Consider the following 20,333-nt stretch of genomic DNA (forward strand, 5'->3'; position numbering starts at 1 on the left):
TTTGCCTTTTAAACCACAGCCAGATATAGCCCTAGGCTCAAGAAACTTGAAGTCACAAATCATGGAGATGTCAATATATTTTGGGAGCTATCACTTTATAGCTGCAGTATTTTACTTCACTCTGGGCATTCACTGGAAACAGAACACTAAGTTAGAAACACCTTGACCCAATTCAGATTGACAATTTTTGAAAATGTCTGTATTTTTTCTAAAATTTAAAACCTTAAACATCCATGGAAGCTGCCATCACAAGTAGCTTACTAGTGAAGGACACCACAAAGATCAAGCCTTTCAGGAACACTGAAACTTAATTGAAACATACCTTTTGAACAGCATTGACACTAAAATTGTAAAACATCAGCCATTAAAAATATTGATGAAACTTTATTAAATACTACATATTACCATGTATTTGTTTTGAAGCTGATGACTAAAAACTGTCCTAGTAAAGTACTAGAGACTCTCTGCATGCTTTTACATGGAGTATGCAGAGCTCTAGACATCTAGAAACCAATATATTTGTTCAGATGTAGAGCTTGAATTCATCCATATTGCAAAATTTACAATTTTGCTGATATCACAAGGAGTCAAGGAGGACCTACACATTTCTACAGGTACCTTACTATTCAGCAGGCAGGAAGCATGTGTGTATGTGATTACACACTTATTAAATGTTACTGAATTAATTTACTAAATCTTTATGGCTTCTGTCACATCTGTTTTTCTCCCTCTCCATTTCCTTCTGGCTATTTCTTACTATGCTTTCCTCCTCTTCACACTCATTTTCCCTAAAATGTGCTCTCTCTAGACCTGGATTTTCTACCACTCCTCCTGCCCTCCATCATCTCATTCCATTTTCTGCTGCAAATCAGGCACTGGAGGAAGGAGGAAGAGAGAAATATTTTAAACTATCTGATACAAATAATATGGACAGCCTTCTTATATGGGGTTAATGTCCTTGGGAGAAGTAGACACTGGAATGGAAAGAAAACTACTATGCACAGGAAGTGCTTTCCTCATGTAGCTCAGTGACTGAGCTTTGCAAACTGGTACTGACTGCAAGCAAAACCTGTCCTTCCCAGTGCACACTAAGCACTAGGAGAGCCAGCAGTTTCTTTAACATTACAGCTGGTTTTTAGTATTCTCCCTGCCACAAGAGGAATACCCTTGATTCTCTAGGGATCATTCTTGGTCAGCCTTGGTCTGACCAGGTCAGCCATCCACTGCTGCTCAAAAGTTGAGGCAGAAAGACACTCTGAAGGAAAGATGATTCTTAAGTGCTCAGAGCTCCCAACAGAAGGAGGAACATAATTCAGTTGTCACTGCTTATGCTTATTTTGCCACTCAGCTTTCACAGCTAGAGGGTCAGTCAGCAGACTGAGCAAGGCAGAGCTGAAGCCATTAGCTCAGTTCACCTATGAAGGTTGTGCCTTCACAGCCAGAAGTGGAAATGCACTACCCTCAGCAGGGTAGTGAAGAAGCAGTGGGTTTCTAACTAGAAAGATTTCTCTTTGCTCTAGTATAAACCACCTCCTCTGGATCAAATTTAAAAGGGAAGATATTTAACATTCAATATTTTAACTTGTACCACAGCTAAGCAGTCTTCAGGATTCACAACACTACAAAGTTGAGCATGTCAATAACTTAAATCCAAATTCCCTTCCATGCTGCTGAAAAAACCCAATACCCTTGTGCTAATCAAACAAGCACAGGTGGTAACTTTTTGTGCATACAATCACCCCAAACAGCACTGCATGACTCATATGGTAATACCTAGAACTTAAGCAAGCCACAAATACCTTCCCAGCCCCAATATACAAGAACTAAACCTCTCCAAAGCAAGCTAACAAGCTGCAACAAACGTGACACTTCATCAAAAACTGACAAAGTGCTTGATGCTTTTCAGCATCTCACTCTTCAGCCCTTGCCACACTGCAGCCCTTTACAATCTCCTACTCAAAGTCCAAGTCTTATCCTTGTTTTCCCCATCCCTCTCACGCTGCTCAGTGTTGGTCCAGGACTGAGATAGCTATGTACAAACAGATATCCATCATGAAAGACTTCCTGCACACACATTGTCTATAGTCTTTGGTGCTCCCTGTTCTTAAAACACAAAAGTAAAGACGAGGGAGTTTGCAAAACAAAGGGAAAGTCACACCACAAGAAAAATATTTGCAGAATTAGGCCTAAGTGGCAATACCTGTGTAGCAACAACAGGCTGAGATAGAAGGAGATGGCTACAGAAGTGTCATTGTTTCTTAGCTAACCCACATTTGAACAAATGGATTTAAATTTTTGTGGGACATTCTGAGCTTAGTAAATTCTGAGAAATAGCTAGATGCTTCCTGTTCAGACAGATAACAATCGGGTCTATGGTAGAGAAAAACACTTCTGGTGAGATAAAGATAAAACTGAAACAGTAGTGACAGAAATACATTTAAGCGAGCACGAGTCAAAAAGTCAGTGTGTGTAGTCGTAGTTTACCTAAACAGAATTGTATCCAGGTAGCTAATTAACACAGAAGGCAGAAGGATTTGCATGCTGAAGAAAACTGAGTTCTTCTGTAGAGAGATTTAGCTTCAGTGACAAGGGAAACCCAGCTGGAGCTATATGATACAGGGTGCCAGTACAAGTTATGGTTCAATAAAACCCAAAATTTAAATCCCAAGTATAAATAATACAGGTTTGATACAATGTCCAATTAAGGTATCTTGCTTGCAGACAAAGTCAAGTTTGCATCTTGGGGCTCCCAGTGGAAAGCTATGCTTTGCAAAAAAAAGGCCAAGCAGTCAGAGAAATAAAGCTCCTCACTTCCAAGCATCCACATCCATTCCTGTGCTGTTGTTATCAGTGTACCAGCTTTCACAGTCCATATTACACTGCTGACAGAGACTGTTGGGGTGAAATAGGTATTCATACTAGATAAATTCTATTAGCCCAAGTAAGTGGCCATGAAATGTCTTGTCCTCCCATCTTGAGACTTACTGCTAGTGACTATGCCTTTCCATAGTGATTCAAGATTTGCTCTCAATACAATTATCTGATTTACTCTAAAACTTCTGCTTCAGTCTTTCCAATGTCTGTTTAATCAGCCTTCTTGCAGTTTAAGATTCCTTTGGACTTTAAATAATCTCAAGATAGCTAAATAAGTTTCTCCTGTTGCACTGACTACTAAAGATAAATTCCATTCACCACATTTGTAAGTACTATGTCTTTAAATTGCCAAATTTTAGTCTAGGTATCAGCCAAAGAGCTGCACCTGTTCACAACTGAACCACAAATAAACAGTCTTGTCCTCCAGAACATGATGTAAAAAGACTTTTTGCCTTTTTACAAGCCTTATCCATCTTGTACTAAGGCACTTCAAGTGAGCTGACATATATTTGTTTTTTGGATGACCCAAGGGGTACCTAATTCTTGAAGTATCTTCCTTGGCATGATGTATTTTGTCCTGAGGCTTACCCCTCTCCTATCAGAAGCAATCTCCTCTTGCTTCTGGGGGACAATACTTTAAATCTTGTCTTCTCAGAAGCTGACCGAGTGAAAAATTCTTGAATGCAGCCATAGCAAACTTGTGCCCCATGTGAAATCTCACCATGAACGGTGTGCCCTAGCACATGCTGCCTGAAACAAAGCTGCTCACAGCAGCACATGGAATAAGGAAGCTGCCTTCAGGCTGTTTTCTTGGGTTTTCACCAGTATTACATGACCTCTCAGGTTATCGAGTGTTAATCTTGAATGTCAGGAGTTAAAAGCAGCATGTAAAGGGGCAAACCCACAAGAAACAAAACAGCAGCAAAACAAGATACCTTAGGAAACAGCGTAAAGAAAGGATCACTTGGGGAATACATCCTCCTTGGCTCCATGAGGGAAGAATGATTTACACTTCTCAAGGCTGAGTTTACCATCAAAAAGGATCTTGCACCACAAGCATGCTACAAAAGGAGGAGTGGTTGATTAAATGGCCAGAAGCAACCAGATTGTATTGCTGACAGAGTCTGCTGCATTTAGAGAGGATCCTTTCTTCCAGGGAGCTGGAGATAGAATAGAGCTGGGATGAAAGTAACTTACAGAAGCAGGCAAGAATGAATAGAAGTGTGGGATCCACACATGCAGATCTTTTATCATTTTTGGTTGTTCAGGAGTAAAACAAGGCAAAATATTTAAGTGCTGCTTATGCATACCCACCAATCTATATCAGTACCAAGAAACTGCTATGACAGATGAAAAAATCAACTTAGGTCTATTGAAAACTTGGGACTGCAGGCCAGAAATCCAGTACAAAAGTGGGTGAACTATACAGTTTCTGCTTAAGCAACAGGCAGGGTTACCATGCAGGGTACACTCAAGAAAAATGAGAGACCTGAATTCCAGCTTGCCTTGCATAGCAGATAACTTCTTTACCAAAGGTAAAAAAACACCAAAACCGAAACCCAAACAAACATAAACCCAAACACACCAAAACAAACCCCAATCACTCAACCAATTAACCAAAACAAACCCCCCCAAAAAAAACCCCAAAAAAACCCCACAAAAAAAAAAAAAAAACAAAAAACAAAAAAAAAACTCAACCCCACCAAGGCATATAACCCCAAGAATATTTATCTATATAAGGTTCTTCTGGCAGTAAATCACTTGGGTATCTGAGTTAATGATTTCATGAAGAAAAGCTACCACTGTGGTCAGGGGAAGGGTGAAGAATTCCTTCCAAAGACAGTGCAGAAACAGGTCTCTTTCCACAACTTTACAGTCAGAAGGAATATTTCACTCAGATGCTGTAAGTCTGTTAAAATGAGCAACTTTTGCAAATCAAGACTGGATGTTATCACCAACAATGTTCTTAAAAACTTAGCAGGTAAGGCAGAGCACGGATGTGGCATTAGAAACAATAGAAGATGACAGTCTGATCAAGCTGAAGGAAAGATCTAAGTTGGATAAGATCTCACAAGTGCAGGATGTTGATGTGGCAGTTCTCAAAGATCCCCACTGAGTTTGGGAAATCCCTTTTGCTTTGTCAGCTTCTTTAAGTGACTATATTTGTTTTATCCCCAATGTAACAGAAGACTTAAAAGTGCAGAGAAAAGTTTTCCAAATGGCAAATCTTCAGTCGTTACGATCACTGAAATTACAGCCAGAAGCCAGAGAAATTGCATTGCAAAGATTTTCAAATAAGATGTTTCATTCTTCATGGTTTGCAATGAACTAGGAGTGTGATGGGGACACACTGACCTAATGAAATGCATGGGAACTCTCACATGACAGAGAAAACAAGCACATTAGAAAGCTTCACAGAAGGGTAGGGCAGGAAGTGTCCCTGAACAACAGAGGCAGAGAGGGGATGAAGAGAAGCAGCTCAGATGAAGTTATCTATCCTATTAGTCTGGGGAATATGGGTTACTTTAATGGTGACTTGTTTTGAAGTTGGATGAAGGATTTGATTCCATGTTTTGTTCACTTTGTCCTTCTTCAGGTTCTTATTCCAGGCTTCCTGCAGGTGCCCTAAGCACAATAAGCTTTGCCAAATCTTTTTTCCAGTCTTTTAACATTGGCCAAGTAACTGACTCATTGCAAGCAGAGGAGTTTGGTTTGATCTGATGCAAAATGAGTGCACAGGGAGATGGCATGAAAGATGAAACTATGAGCCTAAGGTAAAACAGGAGGGGGGGAGAAAAAGCAGGTGTGTGTGACTAAGACACTATTCTTAGGGAAGATAGGATGCATTACCAAGCAACAGACAATGAAAACACTGGTGCCAAAACCCAGCGTGCATGAAGTCTGGCTTATTAACCCCAGTGCCAGGTGCGAGGCCTAGAAGGTACTTTTCCCAGCAGGCTCTAGATCAGCCTTCTCCAGATTAACACAATTTTTGGTGTTAACACACATACACGGGACAAGGATATAAATTACTGCATAATTTTTACTTGTCTGTCTTTTCTGTTTGCAGCAGACAGACTGCTTTTTACAAGCTATTCCTATTTTAAATGCAATTATCCTTGTGATATAGATGGAATGCAAAACATGTCTGAATGCAAAGGTTCTGATAACATCAGATATTGAGTCAGTGTTTTCAAAGTTATCTCAGTTTTTCTACTCTACACTAACCCATTAGCCAGTATTCTAATTTATTGCAGCAAGCATAGAGATACAGTATTTCTGGTGCTAACAGGTATCTACAGGTTATTACTATCCCAGTGAGATACTGAGTATGTAGGTATTGAATTGCAAGAGGATGGAAAAAAAAACTCAAACAAAAACCAAAATCAAAACAAAAAAACAAACAAACAAACAAAAAAAATCATCAATAGACCTTCCTTTAAATTTTAAAGTGACTAAGTGAAATAAAAAACAAGAACAATTTCAACAGTACTCAGTAATCATGATAATTCACAAACAATAACACAAAAAGGTTAATATGGAAGATGTGTTTAAAAAACCAAACGTCCCCAAAGACACTTCTCCAGTATTTGTTCCAAGTTACATGCCCATAATCTGGCTGTGTATTTCAACAGCCATTTAAAGTTTTATTCTTCTCCTTCTGTTTTTCAATTTAGACGTTTCCAAAACTATTGAACATCATTATGACATAATTTCAGCTAATAAAGCCATAGATTAAAATAGACTTCCTGGGAACTGGGAGAAGAAAAAAGGTAAGTGTTAACCAAACAATTCCTTCCACCACCTCTTCATTCCAAACAAATAAACATTATTTATGGGCTAAAAACTAACAGTGAATATTACATTCCTGCTTAGCTACACAGGGACCATCAAATACCTAACAATACATATCAATAGTACCTAATTAAACTTCACACAAGGAAGGAGGGCATGAGGAACATGGTCAAAATTAGGAAAATCTGATAATGGTTTAAATTACAGATAAGGTGGTAGTGCAGGGTTAAAATGGAAGTTGATGTTTTTATGAGGAAGTTTTAACAAGGTTTCATGAGTGTTAATATAATTCAGCACTAAACACCAGTGAAGTTTCTCATGTTTCAGCTGAGTGTTAGAACTTGGGGTTATTTCTGAAGCTGAGCAAATCTATAGCCATGTGAGACAAAATCATGCAAACTTTGGGGAGCAAAGAGGTTCCCCCAGGGAGGACAGAATAGGAAAGTCTAGTATTTTGTACCTATGCCAGTAGGTGTTTTACATCCTGTTCTAGAATCACTGGATTTTGTTAAAAATACTAGAAACTAGAGTAGAAACTAGAAGCTGGTAATCTTTCCCCAGTGTAAGCAGTGATAAGAATCCCCAGTTTAGAAGTGAGAGTACTCTATCACACTAGCAGTGCTCTCACCCAGCTTGTTTCTGAAGAGTTTGCCTTGTTTTATCACTGGAATCCCCTACAAAAGCTGGACTGACTTCTTTTGTGCTTTGAAAGGTGAGTCTGCAGCTCAGAAGCACAGGACTATTTAAGCAATCAAAGGGCAGCAGGTTTTAAAGCAAGATTTTAATCTGAAGAAAAAAAATAAATTGCAAATGACATTTCAGGCAGTAGTTTCTAATCGATCTGCCCTTGGGGCAGTTTCTGAGCCAGAAGGAGTAGCTTATTCTTTCATACTTCTTTTGGGGGGGGGGGAGAAAGTCCTGATCTGCAAATAATCTGTATTAGTTCCTACAAAACTGAGAAATTTAGGCAAAGAAATATCATGAAATTCCTACATAGATCAGTGAGATGTACTCTGGTATTTATTTTTTTAAGACCTAATGATTTCCAAGGGTATTATTTCAAAATCCAGCAAATGAAATCCATTTTCTATGATTAGAAAGGGGATATTTTCAAGGTTTGTCTCCACAGGGCAACTAAAAAAAAAAAAAGAAAAAAAAAGAAAAAAAAAAAGAAAAAGACTGCTGCTAGCAAATGAGTAAAATCTCAAGGTTTTAGGGGTATCAGCTTTAAAGACTGCAGAATTACCACAGAAAGCTAGCAAAGCTCGGAGCATTATTTCCCCCGGAGCTAAGTTCGCAGCAGTCACAAGACTGCAGCAGTTGCAGACGCGATTTATGACATCCTCTGAATGACCTCTCCAGCTAAAGACTGATTAAGTGCGAGCCGTGGAAGGTAGCTCCGTCTGCCCGCATCACATGGCGCGCACTCGCAGCACGGCGGGCACAGCCGTCCCCGGCCCCGCGCTGCCATTATGTAAGGGAGCACAGCACACGGCAGCAGCGCCGGGCCGGCCCCTCCCTGCGGCGCCCGCACACGTCCCCTGCCTCACAGGTGTGGCTGTCATTTTCTAGGACAACAATTGTCCTTTTCACACGTGTGTCTGTCATTTTCTAGGACAAGAACTGTTCTTTGACTTCAGCAGCGCTGTCAGTGCAATAGCGGTGTCTGGGGTTAAGGAGTGGCATATGAGCAAAAGAAATAACTTGAGCTGTTCAGCACATGAATGATCCCATTTTGTCTGTTTCTTCCAGAAACAAGTGGGCTTGTTCTATAGCTGTCAAAAGCTTTACTGTATTTATCCACAATATTCCCATGGCACAGGTATGCATTTAAAGGCAGGCAATTCCAGTGTATTGAGAAAAAAATGTTGTCCTGCTCTCAAGAACTCAATTAAGTATGAGGTGACATTGAAGCTATTTTGCCATGGCTTCGCCACAGGAAGTTCAGTCTAGCAGATTTAGGCCTGGCTGAAGGAAAAGTATGCGGAAAATATTTCTCCCCAAAGGTTTGTTAGAAGAGTAAGTCACATGCACAACAAATCAGACAAAAGTGTAAGATATTAATAGGTGTGATCTCTGCAGTGTGTCCTTCTCAGCAGGATCAAATCATATCCGCTTTAGTTCATTACAGTAGAAAGAAAATCCAGCATGATCTACTGAGCATCTCCAACCTGAACCATGAAAGTGAGCTGTCATAGCTTCTTCACAAATCTATAGCCCACATTTCTCTTGCATGCAAAGTAAAACAAGAAGCAATATTGATACTTCAACCACCACCACTACATCTCCTTGAGTATATCTTGCAGAGATAAATGGGGCAGTCGGCAATTCTGGGAATTGCTGCTCCAGACATTCAAAGTACTTCCCTGTCAGTTACACTGTGTTCCCATTTGATGAGCTTTCTTCACAGCCACACCAATACAAACACACAGCTTACTTTTCTGGCTCCATAGCAAAGGGTTGACAGTTTGTGGGTGTGGAGGAAAGATAAGAGACTGCAGCTTCTAAAAGTGCTGAAACTCCACACTGTAAGAGACTGACCCAGTTCATCCAGTGACTGAGGCTGGAATGGGGTCACTGAAGCAGGTCCCACCTCCTCCCTTTAGGCAGGCACAGGTTGCACAAGTTGAACTACAGCATGGTCTTATTCAGTGACATTTATCAGCATTACTCTTCTCCCTTCCCAACAAACTTGAAATGTAACAGGCTGCTTTTGCAGTGATGCTCTTCTGTGAGGCACCAAAAACTGCTGAAGGAGAGGTTTGGGATGGTGAGAAGGAAATACAGCTTTATTGAACAAAGGGAGGAAGAAATTAAGTTTGCCACTGTTCCTCTTGGCAGTCTGGTTTGGACAAGTAGCTATCTTTGGCTTAGACTGGTGAACATCAGTAAAAGCCTGCTCTTGTCCAAACATTATCAACAATTCTTAAAGGCAGAAAGTACAAACCGGTCAATATATTTTAATCAAACATTACTTTAAACATAATTGCTCTTCCTGAAGTCTGGGTCAGTATTATATCAATTTACAGAAGAACATCTGTGCAAATGTCTGAGATGAAAATTTTATTTACTATAATAATGTTCTACTGTCACCACTTTAAAAAAAAATCTCAAAGTTCAACCGTTTTTTATATTTTCAAGACTGAAGAAAACAGTTTTTTTCAGTGTTGAAAGTATAAAAAACTGTTTTCTTCAGTCTTCTTCAAAACTGAAGAAAACAGTTTTAAAGCATTGGGGAAACTGAATGAACCTCCTACATATTCTGGAGGATGTTCGCGAGAACATAAGATCAAAAGAAAGAGTAAATAGCACTAGTTTAACTGCAACCAGGGGGGTGTCTTTTTACATGTTCTGTTAAACTACCTTTTAAACTATGCTCTTCTGCCTCCCCAGCATCCCTGAGGACAGAGCACAGAACCACCTAGGGCAGAGTAAGAAACTATAAACTTTTAGCCAGGAATCTTCTTAAACTTCAAAAATTACAGAATCAAGAAATTTTATGAAGAATTTTACACCTTGGATAAAGTGGAATGAAATAACTGATCTGCCTTAGCATTATTTTGTACTGCTCTGCTAAAAGTCTAGTCCTATTAAAGGATGAGGACAAGGAGGAAGGCTTAAGCTTTTCCAGGCAGACTGGCAAGATGCCCTTTTGCAAGGTCTTTCAAGGTATGATCTCAGGAACTGTGGCAGAGAAATTAACTTGAAGTTAATAATCCTTTTCATTCCTGAAGTTTTGAGTGCATCAGTCAAAACAGCCAAGAGCATCAGCCCTGCTGAATACTCTCCCTTGGTGCACAGAAGTGACCAAGCAAATCAAGTCACTGCAGTGGGCAGGACTACCAGAATCATGCATTTTGGTGCTTCAAACATTAGGTTAAGGTGCACTATTTTTCTTTCCTTCTACCAGCAATATGAACTCAACAAGTTCTGGCATAATTATCTTGTCGCAAAGATGCTGAAACAGGCAGCAATCAACAAAGGTTGTAACTTTAATTTACCTAAAAATTAGGTAAGCCCCATTCACAAAGAATGTTTCCAAAATATTTTTATTTAATCCTTTAGGTGACTCATGCCAGTATCCAAGTCTCTGTTCTTGATCAAAATGCATGTTATGGCCATCATTTCAATGCTGACAACTCCTCTAGAAGGATTATTGCTTACACAGATCCCAGCTCAAGATTCTGCTCACATGCAGGCCTCAGCATATGGCAGCCCCAGCAAGAAACGCATTCCTCTCAAGACAAAACTTGACCCAACACCTGAAACCAATTTAGAACAAAAATCAGTGTGTTTAAATCACGACAAAACCCTGCTTTGCATGCTTGCTCATCTGAATCAATTGCACTGTTGTGGCCCAAGTCAGTTTGAGATCAGCTCAGCTGGTCAGAACATGGTGCTAATAACACCAAGGTTGTGGACTCCATCCCTGTGTGGTTCATGCACTTAGGAGTTGGACTCAATGACCCAACTGTGTGTATCTTCCAACTCAGAATATCCTGTGATTTTGTGAATTTGGTTAGACAGCATGGGAACATTCCACTATTTGTGCCTGGTGATGTAAACACCCCAGAAAACAAAGTACATTGCCAGAGAGGAAGAGCACATTGAGTTCCACTCCTGTTTTTCCTTCTGGTACACATACTTTCATTTTTAATATTCTGTCTATAACAGTTTTCCACACAGTAATTCTCCATTTCAAAGAAGTTGGATAAACTCAATATAAAATCATATCTGTAATCCCTGCTATCTGTGATGTCAGATCTCCAGCTGTTTTTTAATGACAGGTCCAAAAAATTCACTTATTGTAACTTAAATAGAAAATTACAAAGTCCTTCCTTCAAGTAAGGAAAAAACCTTCAGCAGTTCATGCACTGGATATCTTAACATTGTTCCTCTCTGAATGACACTAGTGAAAGCTTTTCCCCTTAAAACGAACCTGAGTAAATATGCTGGCCAACAGTCAGACCCACTGCCACATGTGAATTAAATGCAGAGCAGTCTGAGCAAGAGCAGCACTGATGTCAAAGCAGAAGCACCCCTGAGCGAGCAGCTTTGAGGAGATCAGCTCTGAAAGTTTCCAGTAGAACACCATTCCAACAGAAAGTGCTGACTTGATGAAACCCAAACTATTCCACAGGAATGTGCTAATTCAATCAAAACTTTTGAAAGAGGACAGGCCGGCTGGCCAGGCCAGCCAAGCAGCCTAGTGAGCTGACTGGCTCTCCCCAGCCCTGCAGGGTCACTGGCTGCCCCATCTGGCCAGCTGCCAGGCTGCTGTCCCTGCCCTCTGAGGGGCCCTCGAGTCATAATAAAACTAATGGAGTCTTACAAAGTGTGCTGAGAAACAACACAACAATTTAAAAATGAAAACCAGAATTATTTCAGAATCAAGTGCAGGGTTTCATCAGAAGATACTGGGTATGTTTGTTGCAAAGCATCTAAAGTCATGAGTCTCTCTTGTGTCTCCTCAATTTTTTATAGAACATCTTCCAGTGAAAAAAGCTGTATTAATATTGCAACAACACAATAATTATATTCAAAATCTAAACTTTGCCAGGCACCTTTAATCATCAGCAGGGAGTTGAAGGTAAGTTGCTTCCAAGGCACTGCCCGTATCTGACCAAAACATGGGGCTACAATTTAAGCAAAACCTTTCACAGAGCAGTCCCTAAGAGGGCTCCCTGCTTGTCACCATGACAAATTTGAACAAAATGGTGCAAGGAGCCTCATTTAACACTCTGGAGAAGCCCAAAGGATTAGGTATGGCTACACAATATTTTAGCAGTCTTTCAAAAAAAAACAAAAAACAAAAAACAAAAAACAAAAAACAAAAAAACAAACCACCCTGTCAACTAGCAAGTAACCCACTTTCTTCAAAAACTGATTTTTGGCAACCTGTGGTTAGCCAGTGCATGGGACCTGCTCTGGCTCCTCAACAACTCAGCAAGCATTTGCTAACTGCTAGGAAAGGTTTTTAAAGACAACATCACCAAGCACCATGATATTTTCTGCACAATACCGTTAATTTAACCAGCTTTTGTATAAAAATGCCTGAATATTGGTTCATGTGTGAACACCACAAGTAGTTTAAGGAATGTGGAACAAAGTTCCACAGAAAAAAAGAAAGAGCTCTTTTAAAATGCCTAATTCAGTCAGCAATGGGATCTCTGTTACAGACAAGTCACATGATTTTGAAAGAATAAGGCTAATAAAATATACTGATATATTTATATGAAAATCAGCACAACTTCCAGCATAGAACTGAGACAATTTTGTGACCACTCTTTCAGAAAACACATGTAAATCAGACAGCTGCCCGAGTTTGCAGTTCACTGACCCTTTCAACTGCCAAATGCAATGCACAAAGGTAGCTCAGAAAGCAATTAGAGATTGGCTGGGAGGACTCATTAATTTATTTAAACTTCAAATCACAGCTAGGCAGTCTTGTAACATTTTTCTGGGGGAGACTGCGTGCCTCAGACTCATATTTAAAAAGAAAGGTTTGGCTTCTCAGAATGACAAAATACATGCAATTTGCTCCCTGGTGTTTCTTAGAAATAACTAATACATTTACAGTACCATAAGGAAAGACATCTAGAACAGAACTAGACATAAGCACAGTTCAATCCAACTGCTCAATCTCTAAATACTTCTGAACCTGCAAAGTCTAAGTCTCTCTTCAACTCCTTGCAACACAAAACTAAGAGCTAAAAGAAGGTGAGGAGAAAAAAAAAAGGAAGAAAAGAAAAAAGATATTTTCCCTTCTAGTGGTAACAGGACTGGGAAATATCAGTGACCAACAGAAGCAAATGATGCCTGCTTGGCTCTATTCTAGTATATATGGCATGAGGCCAAGATAACAATGAGAAAGTAAAACATGAAGAGATGCCTTCTATTTTGGAAGCAGGTATCAAAAGTTGACAGCAGCATCTTTTCTTATCTCAAACAAAACTTGAGATGCGCTTGGCCTATGGCAAAAAGGCTGATTCATCACTGATCTCGTGATGACAAACAGCAAAACAGACAAGAAAAAAAATGCATGCATATAGACATTCATATGCAGGTCTGGGCCTGAAATCATGGCAGCATTAAGTTACCAACCTGCTAGTTAATTTTTTTCATTAGCCTCATTAAAGGGACCACAACTATAACACAAAGGAACAACTGAGCACTGCACAACTCAGAAGCCATATCCTCAATTTCTTCATGCTGCTGCAGTAATTTAAATAGCCAGCTACAGGCTATAATTTCACCTTTAGTCCCTGACTCCAGGAACTAAGCAACTGGAGCCACAAGGATCAATGCACACTTCTCTGAAGTGTGCATGAAAATGAGACCATACTTCTACGTATCTCTCTCAAACCAGTTTACCTAATTTGATAGTTTCCTTATTTCACACTTATATAACCATTTCCTAGAATCAGTTTCTGAGGCTCACTGTACAGCAGACACTCCTAAGGCAAGAGATGACAAGCTGCTGTTAACTCCTATTGCATTGCCCACAACCACTTTTGTCATGCTGCAGATTATCCAGAGTGTCTTCAGCTGCCACTCACAGGATTTTCTTCTGCTCATCTGTTGACTTAAAAAACTGTGCAAAGGTAACAAAATGGCCCAAAGGGGCTCCAACCAGCAGTGTGTAAGCTGAAACAATGCAAGATGGAAAAAGGAGTCTGAATAAGAATATATCACCACTGTGATTCAAACAAACATCAAACAATACTGAGAGGTTACATTATACAATTACCATATCTTCAAACAGAAGTCAGTCAGCTGAATGCACTCATATGTACATGTAGGAAGCAGCAGGGGAAAAGGATTTCAGTCAGTCAAATTTGTGTTCACCCCCTCAGGTGGATTAGTGCCAGAGCTTGTTCTCTGCCAGTCTGCCTCCTCCTGCTCCACCCTAACTGATCCCAAGTGCATTTTCCTGCCCTGACTGGGGTGACTAGTGTGCTTCTCTTCTCTCCAATGTCCAACATCCCTCAGTACACACCTTATCTTGGAAAATGCTCAGACCTGAATTTAAGAAGGAAAAATAAAGAGGAAAAAAAGCCCTCTTTGTCAGATGAAGTCAACCTTCTCAAATACATTTGTGGTAACACCAGAAGAAAAAAGAAATACTTACTTTTCCTAAGTACTGTGCTTTCAAATGGATTTCGCAACTCTAAGCATATGATTTCAAATTATTTTTGCAGTTAAGAGCCAATAGTTTTGGATAGCATTATGGTATCCAAAAAATAAGATGGGCCCAACCATTCTTCAAGACTTGTTTCAATAAAATGGTCCAGTGTAGAATACCCTAACAGCAAGGTACCTGGAGGGTCAAAGAGCCCGTGACACTGCAGGTTATTTAGTTAGTAAATAACCTGTGTTGGAAGGGACCTCTGGTGGTCTTCTGGTCCAGCCCCTCACTTAAAGCATGGCCAAGTTAGACTAAATTGCTGAAGGATGGAGGTTGCACAACCTCTTCAAGTGCCTTGACCCCTCTCATTATGTGACATTTCTACTTAACACTGAATCAGATTTTTCCCTGATGTAATTTGTGAGCACCAACTTTCAGCTTCTTGCTGTTCACCTGCAAAAAAAGCCCAGCTCCCTCTCCTCTCCACAATTTCTTTCTAACTGCATTCTATTCTGACATCTGATGACTGGCGAACAGTAATCTCATTGAAGATGCACTGTAAAGATTTTCTGCCAAAGCAGGCACTAAGACTTTTTAATTCCTTGTTTCCTCAAGCCTTTTTTTGTGCTTGCAGTAGAACTGAGTGTCAGCCTAAGCCACAGTGATAAAAAGGCTTGAACTCAGTGGCAAAAGTCCTGTTTGCCTTGCATTAAAGCTTGTCTAGAAGGAGAGCTTATTAGTAGGGGAAAAAAACAGTGCTACTACAGGTGATTCATTTAATATTGGCCAGTTTGATTAAAATAACAAAAAGATATAGCCAGTCTTTATGAAGTATCACATATGGAATCAAATGAAAAAGGAGAAGTTCTTTAGTTCCTCCCAGAAAATGTAATTTTCTTGAATAATGTGCAAATGCAGAGCATGTCAAGTAACAGTCCTTAATAAAGTCCCCAGGAGACTCACTTGGACTCACCTCACTACCTGATGTCATTAAATGAAAGGAGGTGTAAACTATACACATCTCCACTGGGCAATAAACACACACTGACCCGTAGTCAAAAAATGGAATAAACACATTCAAAAAAGAATAATTTTATGTTTGCAGGACACAGGACAAATTATTTTGGCATGCAGTATACAAAGACCAAGTTCTTAGGAATTAATTAGAAAACAAACTACAAGCAAAAAAAATACCTAATTAATGAGTCCACCAAACTAGTTACCAGAATATCTTATTAAGTAAAGGACTATTATCACACCAATGTTTAAAATGAATAAATAATTATCAGCTTACTTCTTTCTTACCATTGTAGGTTATCCTTGGTTTTGTCAAACACATCACAAGATGTAAATCCATTTCGTCAGAAGATACAAATTTTGAACATACAGGGCACTTGAATCCTGTGGAAAATAAAAATATGTAAGTGTGAGCATACTCAACCGTGTAGCAAATATATAAAAATAAAGAAAAAAGAAATCTGGGGGCTTTTCAATTTTGCCCTGACATTTCTTACATAAATAAGATTCCCTTGATTTCAAAAGATCTCAAAATGGACCATTGTTTCTAGAAATCATTCTGTTGACAATTGCAAACATTGTTAGCACCTCTGGAACACTAACTTAACAACTTAACAGTTTAGGGCAGGAGCAAGAGAATCACATGACTTCACTAAAACAAATTACAAATGTGTAGAGAATAGAGCCATTAAAATTTGAACTTGGGCAGGAATCCTGAATTAACATGTTCATTTTTACTGGGAATTGTACTGAAACCAAGGATCTTGGTTTTACATGCTGTCACACAAGCTGCAGCATCTTTTACCAGACTGGGGCCCTGGGAAAATATTAACTCAGGGGTGTTGCCTCACCTACTGAATCACTAAAACTTCCTGTAGCACTGAATTTGTTTGACTGTTCTCATCCTAGCCAAACATAACCTTGTTTAGCTTTTGAGGTCACCGCCTCAGGCAACATGGGGTAAAGAATAATTAAGACAGTCTGGATTGTGATGCAACTGCATCACAGCCTATGACAAAAGTGCTTAATACCTAAATTTATGTCACTGCCAAAGACAGCAATCTTCCAGTTAAAGGACAAGATCAGCTGGACAACTTTTACAATCCACAGAAGAGCCTGATTGATTTTGATCTGCTGAATAATTAACACACAAGTGAGAGACAAAAAAACCACCAGCAGGGATCTCAATGCATAGTAGCTGTTCAGGAGTGGACCTACTGGTATTGTCCAATAGGACACCATTCAGCAAAAATATCGAATCTACATCCACTCTCAGCACAAAGGCACAACTTCTTTGATGCTGTGAAGAGTAATGGTGCAGGCCTGTATAAAAGGTCACTGCACCTTCCACCAGCATTCCCATCTGGGCCTGCTCCCACATGTTTTAGTTTGTTGCCTCTTGCTTCTGTACTTCTAACCTTGAGAGTCCACAATAAACCGAGTCAGTCAAGGATGACAAGCAACTTGATGCCGCACTTTCAAACAACTGATGCCTGAGAATTTTCATCTTTACTGTTAATTATTATCCAGATGTAGATCAAGCAACTAACCTGAAGCATTAGCACTTGATACAAGTACTGCACTTTCCTTATCAAGAAAATTATGTATTTCTTATGGGCAGCTTATAGGAAGCAAGTCAAAGGACAGCTAGTAACAACCATAAGGAACTTAGGGCAGCAGCTGAACATGTGCTAGAAACCACTTCCTGAGCTAAAGTACAGTTCTGCTTCTTCCAGTTTTCAATTTTAGTCATATTTATTTCTTTTCTTATTTCTTTATTTCTTTGTGTCAATCTTACACTTCAGTTTGATCACTGCTCTTCTCTTCTTGATTTTATTCCTCCTCCCTCAACCCACATTTTTACAAACAACAGATCAATAAGCATAGCACAGCCAAATATGTCTTTTGGAAAAAAACAGCTGAAAGCATTCATTTACTTGCTGAAAGCTTTATCAGTGACCTTTCAGCCACTGTGTAGCCTCCTTCACACAGGTGTCCTGGGTGACTTTATGATGCTGAATTGTATCCCCATTTGTCTGTTTAGTCCAGAAATAAGTTTTGCACCTTTAAGACTGGTTCAGACAGCAAAGAGGGGGAGAAAAGAAGCACAGAGTTTGTTTTCAGAAACTGCACTCACTCCTCCACATTCCTGCTCCTGGACTGTGTTGTCTGCAGAAGGAGACAGTGAGAGAGAGCTCTCCTGTGCTTTTAGTTAGTTTTTGGATAGCTGAGGCAGTGAAGTTCCCTGGACTGTGTTGCTTGTTTTTTTTTTTCTTGGAACTGTTCAAACATACTCTGGACTGAAGAACCCAGAAAAACACCAGGAGCTCGCTCACACCTGTGGCCCACCAGGCCCAGGACACTGCCAGAGAGACTGATAACAGACTGGGCGAGCTGAGCTGCAGCCCACAAAGAGCATTTTCTGAATGCATTATCTCTTCAGAGGAGCAAGAGGTTTTTTGGTTTAGTATTGTTTGTTTTTTGTGCTGGTGAACACTTGGCTTGTTAAATAAATAGGGGGTTTTCCACTTTTCTCCAGGGAAATGTTTTTCCAAACCAGTTAGGGGAGAGGCTGCTTGAATCTGCTTTCTAGAGGAACCCCTTCAGAGGTTTTCTCTCAAATTTGCCCTAAACCAGGGCAGCAGGCTACACCTCAACATGACGAAAATAAAAATTAGTAACTCAGTCTTCCAAACACCCAAGCCCACCACCCATTACTGTTCTGTCAAAAGTTTCTTCAAAAACTGACCCAGCGTAAATTTTCTCTCAATCTTTATCACCCTACTGCTGTTGATTGCTAGGTTTTGACTAGACTTAAGACCCATGCATTATTCTCATTTATAACCTTCTGTAAGGCATAATTGACAACACAGTTTGATGTGAAAAAGCCTCAAACTTCCTTATATGCTTCAGACTGAGTCCTGCTGTGACAGAAGGGGGTGTTTGCATTACAGCAAGTTGACTTTTATTTTCATGGCTAGTTAAGCACTGAGACAGTCATTAACAAGTTCTCTCTGCTTTCTGGACAGAACTCTTCTAGCTTATTCCCTAGAGTCATGAGCACATGTAATTGGGAGTGACAGGGAGCAGGGACAACCACCAACAGGTCCTTAGAACTATTGTTAAAGTTAACAGTATTAAGAAGGTATGTATCCCAGGAATTTCTTGGAGGAAATATTTTAATCCAAATAAAGTATTGGGGAGAGCTTGAGTGAATAATAACGATAATTTAATAATAATACTCCTTTTACTTTAAATCATGCTTCAAGATAGACAGCAGTGAAAAATATTGCAGGTTATCCCCCTAGAATATTCAGATGAATATGCTTTTACCACCATGCACGTGCCCTTATAGCTAGTAAATAATTTGTATTCTAGCAATATAGTAAGTATTTTAACAATACATTTTGTTGTGGCTTGTCCTGTGTCAGAGGGGATGTGAAGGTAATGGTTAAACAACTACAAATATACTGACACAGCAAGTCTGGGATACCTGGCTGTGTAGCTCTACTCAGTGTGCAGAACTGAAGGACCCAAAGAACAGAGGACATCACACTTAACTAAGATCCAAGGAACAACTCAGCTGACCGAAATAAAAGGTGTATTTGTGAAAAATATGGTTTTCCAGGGACCACAGTCAGCTGTATGCCAGAGACTAGCATAATAGTAGAAAAAGAGCCTTGGGCTCACAGCACTTGCTGAAACATTCTTTAAACACAAGTGAAATCTGATTTCTCATGGCTTCACAATGTTGAGCTGCAATCCAGCTCCTGGATTTAGCCATCTTCCCCAAGAGATGCATAGTGTAAGTTTTGTGCAAAGGAAATTACCATCTCAACTCCTTTTGGTAACCCCAAAGAACAATTACTTTGGCTACAGACAAAATATTTATTTTAGTCTAACTGTATTTGAAAAATATAAATAAGCAAACAACATACACTGTCCACAAGCCAGTTGAAGGTCCTTTAAAAGCTCATCTTTTTCTACCTTTCCTCAAATCAGAAGGCAATACCTTCAAATCAGCATGACCCAGTTTACAATTAAGTACTGGGAAAGAACAAAGACTCTATTGTATCCCTGCCCAGCAGGATAACAACATTTATAGCCCATGTTTGTTTTTACTGTCTTCTCAAGGAACAATTCCAATAACTTAAAGAAAATTTCACATGACTTTAACAATCAGCAGTGGGTCAGAAATAACTTGCTCTCTACATGACTTGTTTTACTGGGTTTTGTAGATAATTCACAGACATTTGGACAAAAAAGTGGAAGCAGCTATCAGATGAGGTAGCATCACATGAAGTGTCTTTCAAAATCCTATGAAACTCAATCAACTACTTTCTCACCCTCTTTACAAGGGCAGTACAACAGATAACATACAGTTCTAGGTAAAATCCAGCTCTTAGGAAGGTGTTGATTTCAGAGCATCCCTTATTTTTGTCCCAGATAACAACTATCACCTTTGCATCAGCATTATCACTGTCAGCACATCACTGCAAAGCCCTTCCTTCTCCCTCAG

At 39.6% G+C, this 20,333-nt stretch overlaps 1 protein-coding gene across 1 annotated transcript in view; it reads right to left on the bottom strand.

Annotated features, from left to right (window-relative positions):
- Positions 1-20,333, bottom strand: part of ZNRF2 (zinc and ring finger 2) — a 58,915-nt gene that overhangs the window by 11,495 nt on the left and 27,087 nt on the right. The window contains exon 2 of the mRNA XM_005480989.4: positions 16,103-16,198. Coding sequence (XP_005481046.2) covers positions 16,103-16,198 — 96 coding nt within the window. The remainder of the gene's footprint in view (positions 1-16,102; positions 16,199-20,333) is intronic.

Source organism: Zonotrichia albicollis, chromosome 1 (assembly GCF_047830755.1).
Source record: "Zonotrichia albicollis isolate bZonAlb1 chromosome 1, bZonAlb1.hap1, whole genome shotgun sequence".
Taxonomy (NCBI): domain Eukaryota; kingdom Metazoa; phylum Chordata; class Aves; order Passeriformes; family Passerellidae; genus Zonotrichia; species Zonotrichia albicollis.